We start from the raw sequence: 13,089 nt of genomic DNA on the forward strand, positions 1-13,089 counted from the left end.
AGTTATTATTAAAAGTGCATTGGATATACCCCGTAGTCACATACATTTACTTTAAAATGTAAGCATTGGAGCAGTAGGACACATAGTTGAAATTTCTGCCTTTGCCTCTCATATAAAAAAATTGTATCTGTATGTTTAATACTGCATTTGCTGCAGTGATTTGGTCTGAATGTGGATGGAGAAGCTGATGAGCCTCAGAGGGAGAATTTTCATCTTTGTTTCTAAAGCTTGCTATTTTTGATGATCAGGAAATCATACCCACTTGACTTTAGACATCTGAGTTATGACCGTTGCACCTTTGAACCTCCAGTACAGTCAGTGGAGACAGAATATCTCTCTGGAGCACAGTTGTGAACACCCAACTTTTATATCAAACTAAGTGTCCGCATTTTCTTTGGAAATAGATCCATTTTCCATTTAGACAAAGTTAAATTTAATGAGAAGGGTAACTTACAAATGTATCTAATATCCTCTCTTTAATGTGCCCTTCTTGTCCAGATAAATAATTACAGCCATATTTTTCCACAGCACATACTTTACAAAACAAGCCAGTGTCTCTGTCATCCTTTTCTGTCCAGAATAACTGAGCTAGAAGAAGGGAGGGACCTGTGAGACGTGCCTCAGGGCCCCTGGCCCTATACTGAGGTTTCTTCTCACTCTGCCAGACTAGGAAATAAATGAAGTGGGTGTGAGATCAGGACTGATGCTTAGCAGTAGACTAAGAAGGATTTGGTCTTTGCAGTGCATTCTCATTTGTGCATCTGTGAAAGCTCAGTAGTAGCACTGCCATGGGCGCAGGGCAGGGATATGGTAATATCTGCTGCCAACAGCATCCTGCCCTTTCCCAACCCCAGAGTTATGACCTTCCACTGAGACTTTCAGAGCTCTTTACTCTGCTGCATAACCTCATGATTTGCTGGACAGTCCACTTCCACACAGGGTATGTTTGACACCCAATGCTAGGCAAAGCTGCATGTGCCCAGCAACATGGAATTCCCTGTAGATGGCAAGACATTCAGCTATTCAGTTACACAAATCATTCCCTGTGTTTTAAAAAAAGAACCAGCCTCACCTTAGTGTATATTTTGATAAGAAGCTGTGTGTCAACACACATAATTGCCTTATTTGTTTATGAAAATAGCCATGTATGCATTACAGCAACACCCTTGGGTGACAGTTTCAGAATTGCTCTGTATATCAGGCAAGTCTTAATATTTGAGCAAAGGGGAAGTCGTGACCCTTATGTGCTTGAGTATGATATCTGTTTCTTATTGTATATTCCATATGGCCCTGACTCAGGCCTATGGGATTTCTTCCCATATGGTTTGACTGCTGCCTATTATTGTATGCTTGCTTGAAGTACTTGTGATCCTAAATTTATCTTTTTTGTAGCAAAAGATGAGCAGCAGCTGGAGTTAAGTGATATTTCAGATATCCTTCCCCCCCTTTCAAAGTGTGGAAAGTATTGCTGTGTGTATAATGTGTGACTTCCAGCAGCCAAGTATTACCAGTGCTCTGTGTATCCATTGCCTTTCAGGGCCTTTGCCAAGAACTGGAAGCAAAATTTTATGAAGGGACTTTCAACTGGGAAAATGTAAAGCAACATGATGCAGCAAGTCTTTTAAAACTCTTCATCCGCGAACTGCCTCAGCCACTCCTCACTGTAGAATATCTCAAAGCTTTCCAAGATGTGCAGAGTGAGTAGTGTCCTTTCTGTCTCTGCTGAAAGAATTGATACCTGTGCAGAGAAGTGCCTCTTAGCTGAGAAACAAATTGAATAACAACAGTATGAGTTCTTATGAGAAGAGATGGGCGTAATTTTGCTAATGTACAAATAGCATCTTTCATGTAACAACTATTTTAATAGCTTACACATACTATTCACTATACATTTTCACTTCCTAATGTTTCTGATAGTAGTTAGGAGGTATACAAGGGTTATATGGAAAATATATATGACAGTATTCCGTTTATAAATAGTGTTTGCTTCAAAAGAAAACCACAACAAAGATAAGCAGTTCTTCAGGAAATACAACAAATGATAATTTATACTGTTTAGGGTCTTCTATGTGTTTATAAGAGAAGTTAGAGCAGAATAGTCAGAACTGCTGATCATCCGTGGTCCCTTGAGATCAGCAAGTTCTTGTGAAAATGTCCTCCTTGCCAACTGGTCACCAAGACAGCAAACTTACCAGCTGTAATTGGAAGAGCTTTGTGGTAATGAATCTGGAGTGAGATCCCACATACCTTAACTCCCCAGTCAACACAGGACTGCAAGTTCTATTCCCCTTGTCTGCAGGCAGAGCAATGGCTCCTTTCTAAGAGGGGCTTTCTCAGAATCTCAGAATATTCTGGTTTGGAAGGAACCCACAAGGATCATCAAGTCAACTTTTTGAATGGTCCATATGGGGATCAAACCACCAACCTTGGCGTTGTTAGCACCATGCTCCAACCAATGGAGCTAAACTCGGGGTCAGAGAGTTCCCATGGACAGGCAGACTGACAAATATTCTTTAAAAGGGCAGGCTATGTCAAGTCTCCCAGCTGTGAGCTGCCTTTCAATGCCATTAGGTTGGCTGGTTGGCTGGAGTAGGGGGCTGGTGCTTTGGCCTGCTGCACAGTGTTGTTGATTTTGCAATACCGAGTGTCAAGTTAAAACTGGCCAGAACGCTTTCAGATGGTGCTGGCAGCAAACAGCTCCACAGGGTTGTTCCATTTACTGGATAGTGATCGGAGCCAGGAGGGTTTCTGCTTGTGCTCCTGAGCTGTCTGAAGGCTTACGTGGTTTTACTGACCAAGAAATACTCAGGTGGCAGGATCAAAACCACTTTCTATATTGAACCAATGGATTTGCTTCCAAACAGACATAGCACTTCATAGCCTCCCATTGTTTAAATTATCTGTTTTGTTGGTTGCGTGTAGTAAGATTAGGTGGTAGAGAAAAAGGACCATCTCTGTGACAGTAATCAATGTTTTTTATTATACTGTGACTAAGTAGTGGGGTTAGAATTAAATATTTAAACAACATAATTTGAACAATTTAATTTGTTAATTTAAGTAATGTAAGCAACTAAAATTCAGTTGTTACTTAGGTGAGCAGACAGAAACTCCTGATTTAAGTAATGATTTTAATTGTTTTGAAATTGTAGTTTTGCTTACTTTCCTAGGAAAAGATTGATTCTCATAGCTTTTTGAACGTTGTGACATACGGTGTTTTGAATTTAAGGCTTACTTTTAATGTCTGTCTTTCTAAAGCAGGTAGATACACTGCTCTCGCTACTTGATGTTTTAAATGGCTATGCAATTTGCCACACATTTGTTCACATCTTTAATTTTTAGTATGGTAGAAAGTAGTCATCAAGGTGGGTTTTTTTTATTTCATCAATTAAGTTTTATTTTTATTTGGTGATGTCTCCCGAGTTGATTTGGATGAAATGTATTTGAAATAGCAATTCAGTTGGAATCTCAGCAGGATTCCCAGCATGAGAACAGCCCTATTGAATTCTGAAATAGTGTGATAAAACTATGTTGTGCAGGTACCTCCTTCCTTGCTTGTTTTATGTATGGCCTGTTTCATTAGGAACCTTCTGAGAAGACTTGCCAGAGCATGTCCTCTAAAGCATGCCAGGAGGAAGTTTATCAGAAGTGACAAATGTGAGAGAGTTGGGGCTTTCTGCACTGCCAGAATGTAGGAGCTCTTCTAGGACATGGAGGAGTGAAGGGATGCGCTCATGGTGCGGCTTGGATGAATGATGCACCTCTGAGCAATTGGTAAAAGGCAGAACCAACGTTACTTTAATTATAGCTTGCCTCGTTTGGTACAGCACTCTCTGCTGTAGATGCCTGTTAAGCTTCTCTGCTCTTGGTTTTATCCCTGTTGGCTTGCCGTTGCAGCTGCTGTTGGTTATGTCGCTGGAGACCTGCCTTACTCAGTGACATGTGGTATTCATTCTGTGTGGGTGACTTGGGAGATCGTGCAACTGTGAAGGCAACCAGAGAAACTGTGAAAGTAGCGTTGAATATACCCTTTCTTATGTTGGGGCACAGGCTCAGGGAGGGAAGAACCGTTAGCTATTCCTTCTTGTAGCATTGCAAAATAAAGAAGAAATCACAAGGCATCTAGAAGACATTGCCAGGAGACTGCTGAGTCACACACCAACTGAATCCTAAAAGAACATTTGGAAATGAGTATCAGAAAACCAGGATCTGCCAGTCCTTTGTCATACTATGATAATTAGCCATGTGTATGCATTCAGCGTTTTGCAAGAGGTTTCAACTTAGAAATCATGCTTTTTGAAGAGTACAAATAACAATTTCAAAATACTGAGGTCCCTGTGCTTTACTGGCAGATCTCCCAACAAGGAAACAGCAACTGCAAGCTTTGAATCTTTTGGTTATCCTTCTACCTGAAGCAAACAGAGACACCCTGAAGGTTAGAATTGTTAATACTATTTTCCTGAATAAGGATTTTCTGTGATTTTCTGTTTCTGTGAATCCACTGTAATGAATGCTGCTGGTTTTTTAACTTTCTTTTTTTTTTTTCAGTTCAAAGTTAATGCTGAAACTAGTGATTCTTTTTTTTCCCCCCCATATTTCACTTAACTTTGGAAGAGAAAAAAAAGAAACTTAGGGCACTAATTCCTCCCAAATTACTTTTAAGATTGTGACTTGAAATTTTTCCAGGAGATTGCAATAGTAATCTCCCAGTGAGAAACCTTTTATCATAGAAGTTTTGCTCCCTTTTTTTGCAGCAGCAGCCATTATTTCCAGTGCAAAAAGTAAATAGTGTTAGAATACAATGGATATGAGTTTCCTTTTATGAAGTGGGTTTAGCTCTTCATTTTTATTCCTCACTTTTCTCTGTGCTGTTTGTTTCTACTCCCAATAAACTAGAAATTTGTACTTCCTGTTGCTATTTGTAACATGTTACATGGATCCTTCCAATTTGTGCTTGTCCTCTTGTAGCAAAGCTATTAATGTTTTTTTCAGAATATGCTTACTGTTAAAACTGTTACAATCAAGAATGAATGCAGGATTTGTGTAGGATGCAGAACATCATCTATTACAGGCCAAAAATCCTACTAGGTCTTATTGTTCAAACAAGACTTTGTTTTTGAGCTCGTTTATTGTGTGGAGGCAGTCAGGAAGGCTCCTGAGTTGAGCTACAAATACCTGGAACTGAATTAATTGAAAATTGCCAGTTTCTAACTGGCTACCTGTCATTCACAATGCAGTGTTTTACTTGTGAATTGCTTACCTTACAGAATTGGCCACTCCGTGTTCCCATAACCATGACAGCTGGCACTATTGTGTTCTCTTTCAATTTAACAAATGCCAACAATAATGTCCTCACAAGCATCTGTGGGATGCTACTTATACACCTGCATAACAAAGGTTTTGAAAAAAATCTTTCTGTGCAGGGCCTCAAAGTCACGTGAATGCTTTTGAAAATATAACCAAAAAACCAACAAGATTGTTTTACTTCATTACTTGAAGGAAAAAAAACTTGCATTACTATTCTGTGAATAGATGTATTCACGCTTCTATTATTGATTGCTTTTTATGTGGTTTTATTAGGAATTAAGAGCTTGTTCCAAAAAATATACAACATCATGTTTCACTCATATGGTCATTTTCAACTCTGCACATGCTTCACTTTTCACATGCAGAGTTGAGCTGTATGTTCTGCTCTTATTTCAGGTACTGCTTGAATTCCTCCAAAGGGTAATTGATCACCGAGACAAAAATAAGATGACGTTAAAGAATGTTGCGATGGTGATGGCCCCAAACCTTTTCACGTTTCATGGGTTTGGCTCAAAGACTATTGAACAAAGCGAGTTTGTTATGGCAGCTGGGACAGCAAATGTCATGCGCTTTATGATTCAGTACCAAAAACTTCTCTGGACAGTAAGTGTGTTTTTAAAGGGGGGGGAGAGGATGAAAAATTTCACAACAAGGTGTCGGAATAAAGAAGTCATATGAAGCCACATTCATGATTTAGAGAAGGATCAGACCAATCCAGCTGGGTTCTTGCTCATAGGTAACTCTTACGGGAGCAAAACAAAAATATTGCGTCTGATGTTAAGCTGTGGTGGTCAGAGTTTTAATATTGTATGTACTGCACGTGAACTCAAAAATAAGTCCTTGGGGTTATTTGTGTTTGGTCTATCAGTATACATTGCTATGGGCAATTCTTTTTGGCTTAGAGATATTAGGAGGAAACACAGTGTTTGAACTCATTGCGCTTTTGGGCCAAACTTAGTAGTATATTAAACATGTTTTGATAAAACATGAAATTGTGTCATGGTCTTAAGCAAAGCTCTAGCTTAGACAAACTGGACAAGTTGGAGGTTTGTTGTCGGTCAGCAGCTTGAAACAATTTTGACCTTTGCTGCATGGGAGGAGAAGTAATTATCACCATTTTACACACTCAGTGTCAAGTGAATTTTTTTGGCTGAGAAGAGTAAAAACGCTGAATGATTCCACTTCTCTTCCCCTGAGAGCTTACTGAATGGAATATTGTATTACAAATGGAGTGGTTTTAAAATTGTTTCACAGTTTTATATTATTTGAATGTTTAGTTATTACTGGGAAGAAATACTGTTTTTGAGTTCTACCTGATAACCTGGCCATTTACAAAGTTTTGGTAAGAAAATTATGTAGTTATTCGTGCTTACTCTATATTTATCTAGATTCCGAAGTTTATTGTTAACCAAGTGAGAAAACAAAACACTGAAAACCAGAAGAAGGAGAAAAAGGACAAAGCTATGAAGAAACTTCTGAAAAAGATGGCATATGACCGAGAAAAGCATGAGAAACAGGAGAAGACTCCTAATGATGTAAGGAAACATACATCTGAAATGCTTTATTAATAGGAGCATAATTTTTAGTGAAAAAGTGGATATAGCAGGGGGGGATATTTATTTATTTATTTACTTACTTACTTACTTACTTAACTGAGAATTTCAATAGATAGCAATTTAATGTGGATTTCACAGTTTATGGGTTACCGGCATGACACATTTAGAGGATTGTACTGGTTCTTTGTTTGTTTTCACAGATTTTTCGGAATATTTCTATTCTGAAAAATGACAGCCCACAGGTTGTTTCAACCTGGGCATTTGAAATAAATATACATTAAGTCAGTATCTGTGGAGAGACCAAATGTTGTGACAAGACTCAGTATTACTGAACCCACGTTTGGATGTGTTGTTGCCCAGTGGAAGTCACGGCAGACCATGTGTTTACCAATAAGCTAAATATCTAGATTTCACTACTTCATATTTAAAAGTGTTTAGAAACAAATCTAGCATTTCATTCTTCTTCCATCTACAGGAGTTCCAAAACCACTGAACTCTTTATCCCAGTCTTTAACTAGAACATGCACAACCTGCCCAACCTGAGAAACCCCAAAGGATGAAACAAACGTGAAAAACTGATAAACTGCTTCTTACGTAGCTGTTGTCCAAGTGGCTACTGCCAGCTTACCCCAGTGTATATAATCCACAGTTCAGTATCTCTCCTTTAGGTAATTGACTTCTGCCAGACCCATCAGTGATGTCAAGGCATGTTTCAGCGTAACACTCTTCACACATTCTTTGAAGTACAAAAATCCTGTGGCAATTATAGTGTTAATTTTTCCTGTAGTTCAGAAAGATTTTAGTTGAGCTGTTCCCACTGACATCAAAACTTTAAAAATGCATTTTGTGAATGTTGAAATTGTTTATAATTTTTATAATTACAATTTTTTGAGACTTTTTAGCATATACAATATAGTACTTTAAAGCACTTTCAGTGCATTATTCCAAAGCTAGTTTAAACACACGAACAGGTAATACCAAATAAGTGTATTCTGATACCATAATGAAAACATATCAGATTTGGGTGGTATGAGAATCTCGAGTTTGGGTGGTATGAAAATACCCCCTTGTGGGTTGGAGTCAGTGACGATTCTGGTGAGGTAGAGTCATCTTGTGGTCGCTGGTAGAAATGCAGTGTTTTGAGCAGTCTGGTTTTCTTATCAAGTGTGTGTATGCCAGACTGTTACCAAAAAAAGGGTTGTCGTATTTTTAGAAAGGCATTTTTAAATCTTTTAAGCCAAAACAAATAGAATGTGCCAAATGAATATGCTCTATATCCAGAATCTGCTGGAGACTTGTATTTCAGTGTTCCTACCTCATTTTCTATGCAGTATTTGACACATATCTTAGTGTCCAAAATTAATTAATTCCCCAGGCCTTACATTCGTATCTATGTATATGAAGGAATCTTGACACAGAATGACTTACATATGATTTTAAAATAAAGCTAATTAAACACTGTAATTTGTTTTTCTTGGTCTAATAAGAAAAGAATTCTTTGAATTCAATTGAGTTATGATGAGATGACACTTAATGCTGCCATCCTGTGTTCAACACAGAAATAACAGCAAATACACTGAAAGAAGTAAATGCTGTTTCAAGTTCAGATATTGGATTTTTTTTATAACTCAGTGAAAAGATATGTCTTTTTAATCTACTGGGGAATTAGGGCTGAGGTCTTTTAGAGTAAATTATGCCTTTCTAATCCACCAGGGAGCTAGAAGTGAAGCCTTATGTAATATTCTTACTCGAACGTAAATGTAAAGTTACTATTCAATAATTTTCTTTAAGCCCTAGAATTTTGTGCAGATTTTCGTCAAAATTAAATGGTACCATTTTTTATAAATCCTTTATGCTTATTTCAAGCATTCAGTAATTTTGGGTGATTGAGAACATACTACTCTTAAACTCATATTCACAAATTGATAAGGCTTATTGTGAATGACAATTTTATACATTTTTCAAGTAAAAAAGTCTCATTTGTTCAGGAAAATTTATTGTTTTGGGGTTTTTTTCTCTCCAATTTTCAATTTATACTGCTTTAATTTAAAAATGAGGTGACTTTTCCTGTGCAGTTGCTGAACTGCATTTCACTATTAGATGGCAGGTGAGGCACCCAGACTTGTGGTGAATTCCCACTCTCATGAAACCTGTTTGAAACTTTGGATATCTGATTATCTTGTGGGATGCTGAATTAAAAGCTAAGGAAAATTTTCTATTTTCTAACACTTGCTGTGGCACCTCGCATGATTAAACATAGATGGACAGAGCCTGAGTCACTTCCGTACTCTCCAGAAATAACTCCCTATCTGCATTCTTAAAGTAGCTCATTTGGATAAAATTTCATCTTAGCTCTGATGAAGCCTCACTATCAATCACATTTACCCTTTTGAGACAGAGGTTAAAAAGCATTTACTGCAAACTTCAGGTGAGACCTCTGTACAGTGCTGAGAGTGGTTAATATTAGAGGGCTTTTGAGGGTTAATTGCTTTTTGGCATACCTGTGGCCCCAAGTCAGTGTTAGGGATTAAGTCTTTATGTTGGTGTTGGGCTGAATAATGCTCTAGACAGGCAAAGAAAGATGCCCTCAGGACTGGAAATTTACCTACTGCCTTTAGCCAGATGTATACCGTCTGTCATTGTACTCCTCTGTATGGTGCAATTGTTCCAAAAAAGGGAGCAGTCGCGTGATCGGCACAACGCAGTGCACTGGGCTGAGCTACTGCAGGTTAGAAAAACCATTGTATCCCATGGCCCTTCTGTTTGTATGATCTGTTTGAATTTACACAGAGTAACCTTTCTGACTCCTGCTGAATCTCTCACTCACTGCAGTGCCAGATTACTTACTAAAAAAAATTGCTACCTGCTAAATCATTTCTCTGTGTCTGGTTTCCCAGTTTTTTGTCCCAAACTAGGTGCAGTATTTTGCAGCCCAAAGGGAACAGCGCTTTGCATTTCTTTCAGATTTTGCCTTCCATGTAACAAGAACCTTTCAAAAATCAATTTTGTTCTTCATAATGTTCATGCCCCATACCTGCTTGGTATGTTTTGTACCTTTAATAAGTATATATAATATTCCATCATTAGTGAAAATATTGCATAGTCACTTACATTTCTCTCTGCACCTAGAGTGAAAAATATTTAAGCGTGTCATGAAAAATGGAATAGAAGAAACTGGGAGAGACCCACCCCAGATCCTATAGCCAGGCAGCTGCTCTTCTTTGTGATACGTAGATGCAAGTCTCTCTGAAAAGGAAGGGTTTGAAAGATTAGTACCTCACAGGTGACTGCTGTGCCTGCTGCAGACTAAATGTTGTAGGCCAGTGTATTTTCCATCAAGTAAGGATATACTGTCTTCAGTTTTTTTAAGAGTGCAAGTACCTAATTCAGCCAGGGGTTGCAGTGCTTTAAATCTGACCTGAGAGGGCCTGTGAGGCAGGAGAGGGAACTCACAAGCTGAGTAGTGTAGGTGACCCACTCTTCAGTGCGTTGTCAATTCTCTCATAGGTTCATGGCTTAATATGTTGTGATATGGAGCCCCTAATTTGGGTGTTTTGGGTGTCATGCAGATAATGTCAGCATTGGTCCTTCTGTCATTCAGCTCTTAGAGGCTTTAGGCCACATTTTCTTTCCCACCAACTTGCACGGTGTATGGGCTAGGGGATGCTCAGGTTCTGTTCTCTCTGTAGTTTGGGAGCATGAACATATTGTGCAGCTGAGCATGATTTCTCCCGGAAATGCAGGTGGTAAAAGTGGCAAAATGCATTAATTAGCTGAGCTAATAATGATTCTCAGTGAATAAACAAAGTAATTATTCTGTTTGATCTGTGACCGTAATGTTACAGCTCTGTGGACATTTCTTGTTCTTTCTCTCAGATACTCAAAGCAGACTGCTTTTTAAATAATTTATCATATGCCTGCTGTGTAGCAAAAAAAAAAAAAAGTTATTCAGCTGAAAGTTGGAGAAACTCTGCTAAAATCAACTGAGACAAAATAATAAAGAACTGTATACAAAAATGAAAGCTAGTTTAAATTTACCATGCTGAATTTGATGGAAGACCAGTTAGGGACATCTATAAATAATCATTTAATCCATAAAAATTTCATTTCTTTTTGCCAGGATCCCAAAAGTTTGGAAAGAGGCAAAAATTTTTAAGTAGGATTTACTACCTAGCAGATGGCTACAGACACTGTTTCTGTAGGTGGAGGCCGTAAAGAACAGATCTGACAAATTTAGAGATAAATCTAGGGAAAATCTTACAGAGATCTCTTGCAAACTTACAAATCTTTGATTTCACAGTTACTACATAGCAAATTCTCAATATGACGGTTCTTACTGCTTTGAACAGAAGTAGTTATGATGTCTAGTATTTTTAAATCAATAAATAATAAGACTGGACACAAAAGGATTGTTTGGTTAAAATTGCTCACCGTAACTCATCATTTGTACAGTAATGAGCCTTCAGCTTTCTCAGGAAGCTGTTCTTCTGATTCTGCTCATGTTTGTACTTGTTCTATACTCATTTAACTCTGATGGTTTCAGAGAAGCTGTTCTAGATTCACAGGTGCCCAGATTTATTCATTGATTGTGGAAGAAAAAATATTCAGCCTTGCAATTGGCTAAATGGAGGGATGTGGGGTGGGAAAGAAGAGAATGAACTGTCATAATCAACCTTGAGTACAGAGACTCTTACTTTCCTATCAAAATGAGTACATTTGGGTAAAGGATAATGTAATAGGAATAGAAAAATCTCCAGGAACAGAAATTAGGACCTTATTCACAAATAAATTATGCCTTTGTAACTTCAAATGTCATGTACTTGCAAGTTGGACAGAAAAGCTGTTCTTGGAGCCCTCCTATTCTGTAGCTAATATGATTAATATTCATCATCAAGGACTTGTGGGTTGAAATAAAATACAAATCCATTACATAGTCAGACCTTCAGGTTGGCTAGCTGAATATATTCTGGACAAGAAATAGGGAGAAAAACCTGGAGTAGCGAATATCTGCTTTTAAGAAAGTGAGATTTACAAAGAGGAAAGAAGAATCCTTTAAAGTAGAATGATCTATGAGTACTTCGTGGTTTCTTTTTTTTTTTTTTTTTTTGGCAGGAAGTTCAGATTCAATGAAACTGGACAGGTTTTTTCCAGAAGTTTTAGTGGAGGGTCGGTGCAGGGGCATTGCCTGGTTTTCACGCCTGTAGCAAGACTCTCCCATATCAGTGTCACATGCTTCTCATAATACCAAAGTGTGTTCTTAATATAGCATATTTGTTATTTTTATTCTTAACATCTTTGAAAAATAATTAAACACTACTGTTCTTTTGTTCTGAAGTTCTCCCTGTTGTTATAAAGAGCTTTGAAGGTTGGATGTAATTAACTGAACTGCTGTGTAGTTACCATGTGTTTGTAGTAAAGTGTAGTAGATAGTGAAGTACAGAGCACTGTACTTACTTACTTATTCCATACTGTATTTTGAGAAGCTCATCAAAGCCAGCTGCTAGCAGCTTTGTTCCAACACTCTTATTGCTTTGCAGACTGATGTTCCTCAGGGAGTGATACGGGTGCAAGCGCCTCATCTTTCCAAAGTTTCCATGGCAATACAGCTGACAGAAGAACTGAAAGCCAGTGATATAGTAGCCAGGTTTCTCAGCCAGAAAAGGTATAAACACGTCTTTGTTTTGTTATCATGTCGGGAGAAGTGTCTCTTTATTTATTATATCACGAAAATTTTTAAAATACTCAAAGTTCAGGTCAGTTCATGAACTTTTGGGCTGAATTTAGCCATCAAAATACTCACTTGAGGAATTAATGCTTTTAAATGTCATTGAAGCTCAGGCAGCCTTCAGGAATACATGAGTGCTGTTAGTAAAAAATTAATTGCTATTTAATCTGATGGGTCAGGAACAGTTTTGTCATTTTCTGGGGACAGGTCAGAAGGGAACTCCAAGAAAACAGAGGAACGAGGAAAGAAGAAAGAAAATCTTGTTTAAAATAATGCTTTTATATATAACAGCCTAATAGGCACTGTAATATAACGATGTGCAAATGTCATGCACATGAAATGATTTTAAAGGAAAGCAATATTTTAATTATACAAATCCATTCAGAAAGGGAGAAATTTTAATCAATCCTTTGAAAAAAAAAAATAAAATTAACACACCTGTTCATCATATATAACTATTCAGCTAAAGCAATAATATGGTATATTAGTTGATGTTAAGAAGAT

The 13,089-nt window shown here is 37.7% G+C and overlaps 1 protein-coding gene across 1 annotated transcript in view; it reads left to right on the plus strand.

Annotated features, from left to right (window-relative positions):
* Positions 1-13,089, plus strand: part of ARHGAP18 (Rho GTPase activating protein 18) — a 68,807-nt gene that overhangs the window by 50,076 nt on the left and 5,642 nt on the right. The window contains exons 9-13 of the mRNA XM_082302106.1: positions 1,538-1,697; positions 4,350-4,432; positions 5,701-5,907; positions 6,693-6,839; positions 12,398-12,522. Coding sequence (XP_082158232.1) covers positions 1,538-1,697; positions 4,350-4,432; positions 5,701-5,907; positions 6,693-6,839; positions 12,398-12,522 — 722 coding nt within the window. The remainder of the gene's footprint in view (positions 1-1,537; positions 1,698-4,349; positions 4,433-5,700; positions 5,908-6,692; positions 6,840-12,397; positions 12,523-13,089) is intronic.

The sequence above is a fragment of the Coloeus monedula genome (genome assembly GCF_965178545.1).
Source record: "Coloeus monedula genome assembly, chromosome: 2".
NCBI classification, from domain to species: Eukaryota; Metazoa; Chordata; class Aves; order Passeriformes; family Corvidae; genus Coloeus; species Coloeus monedula.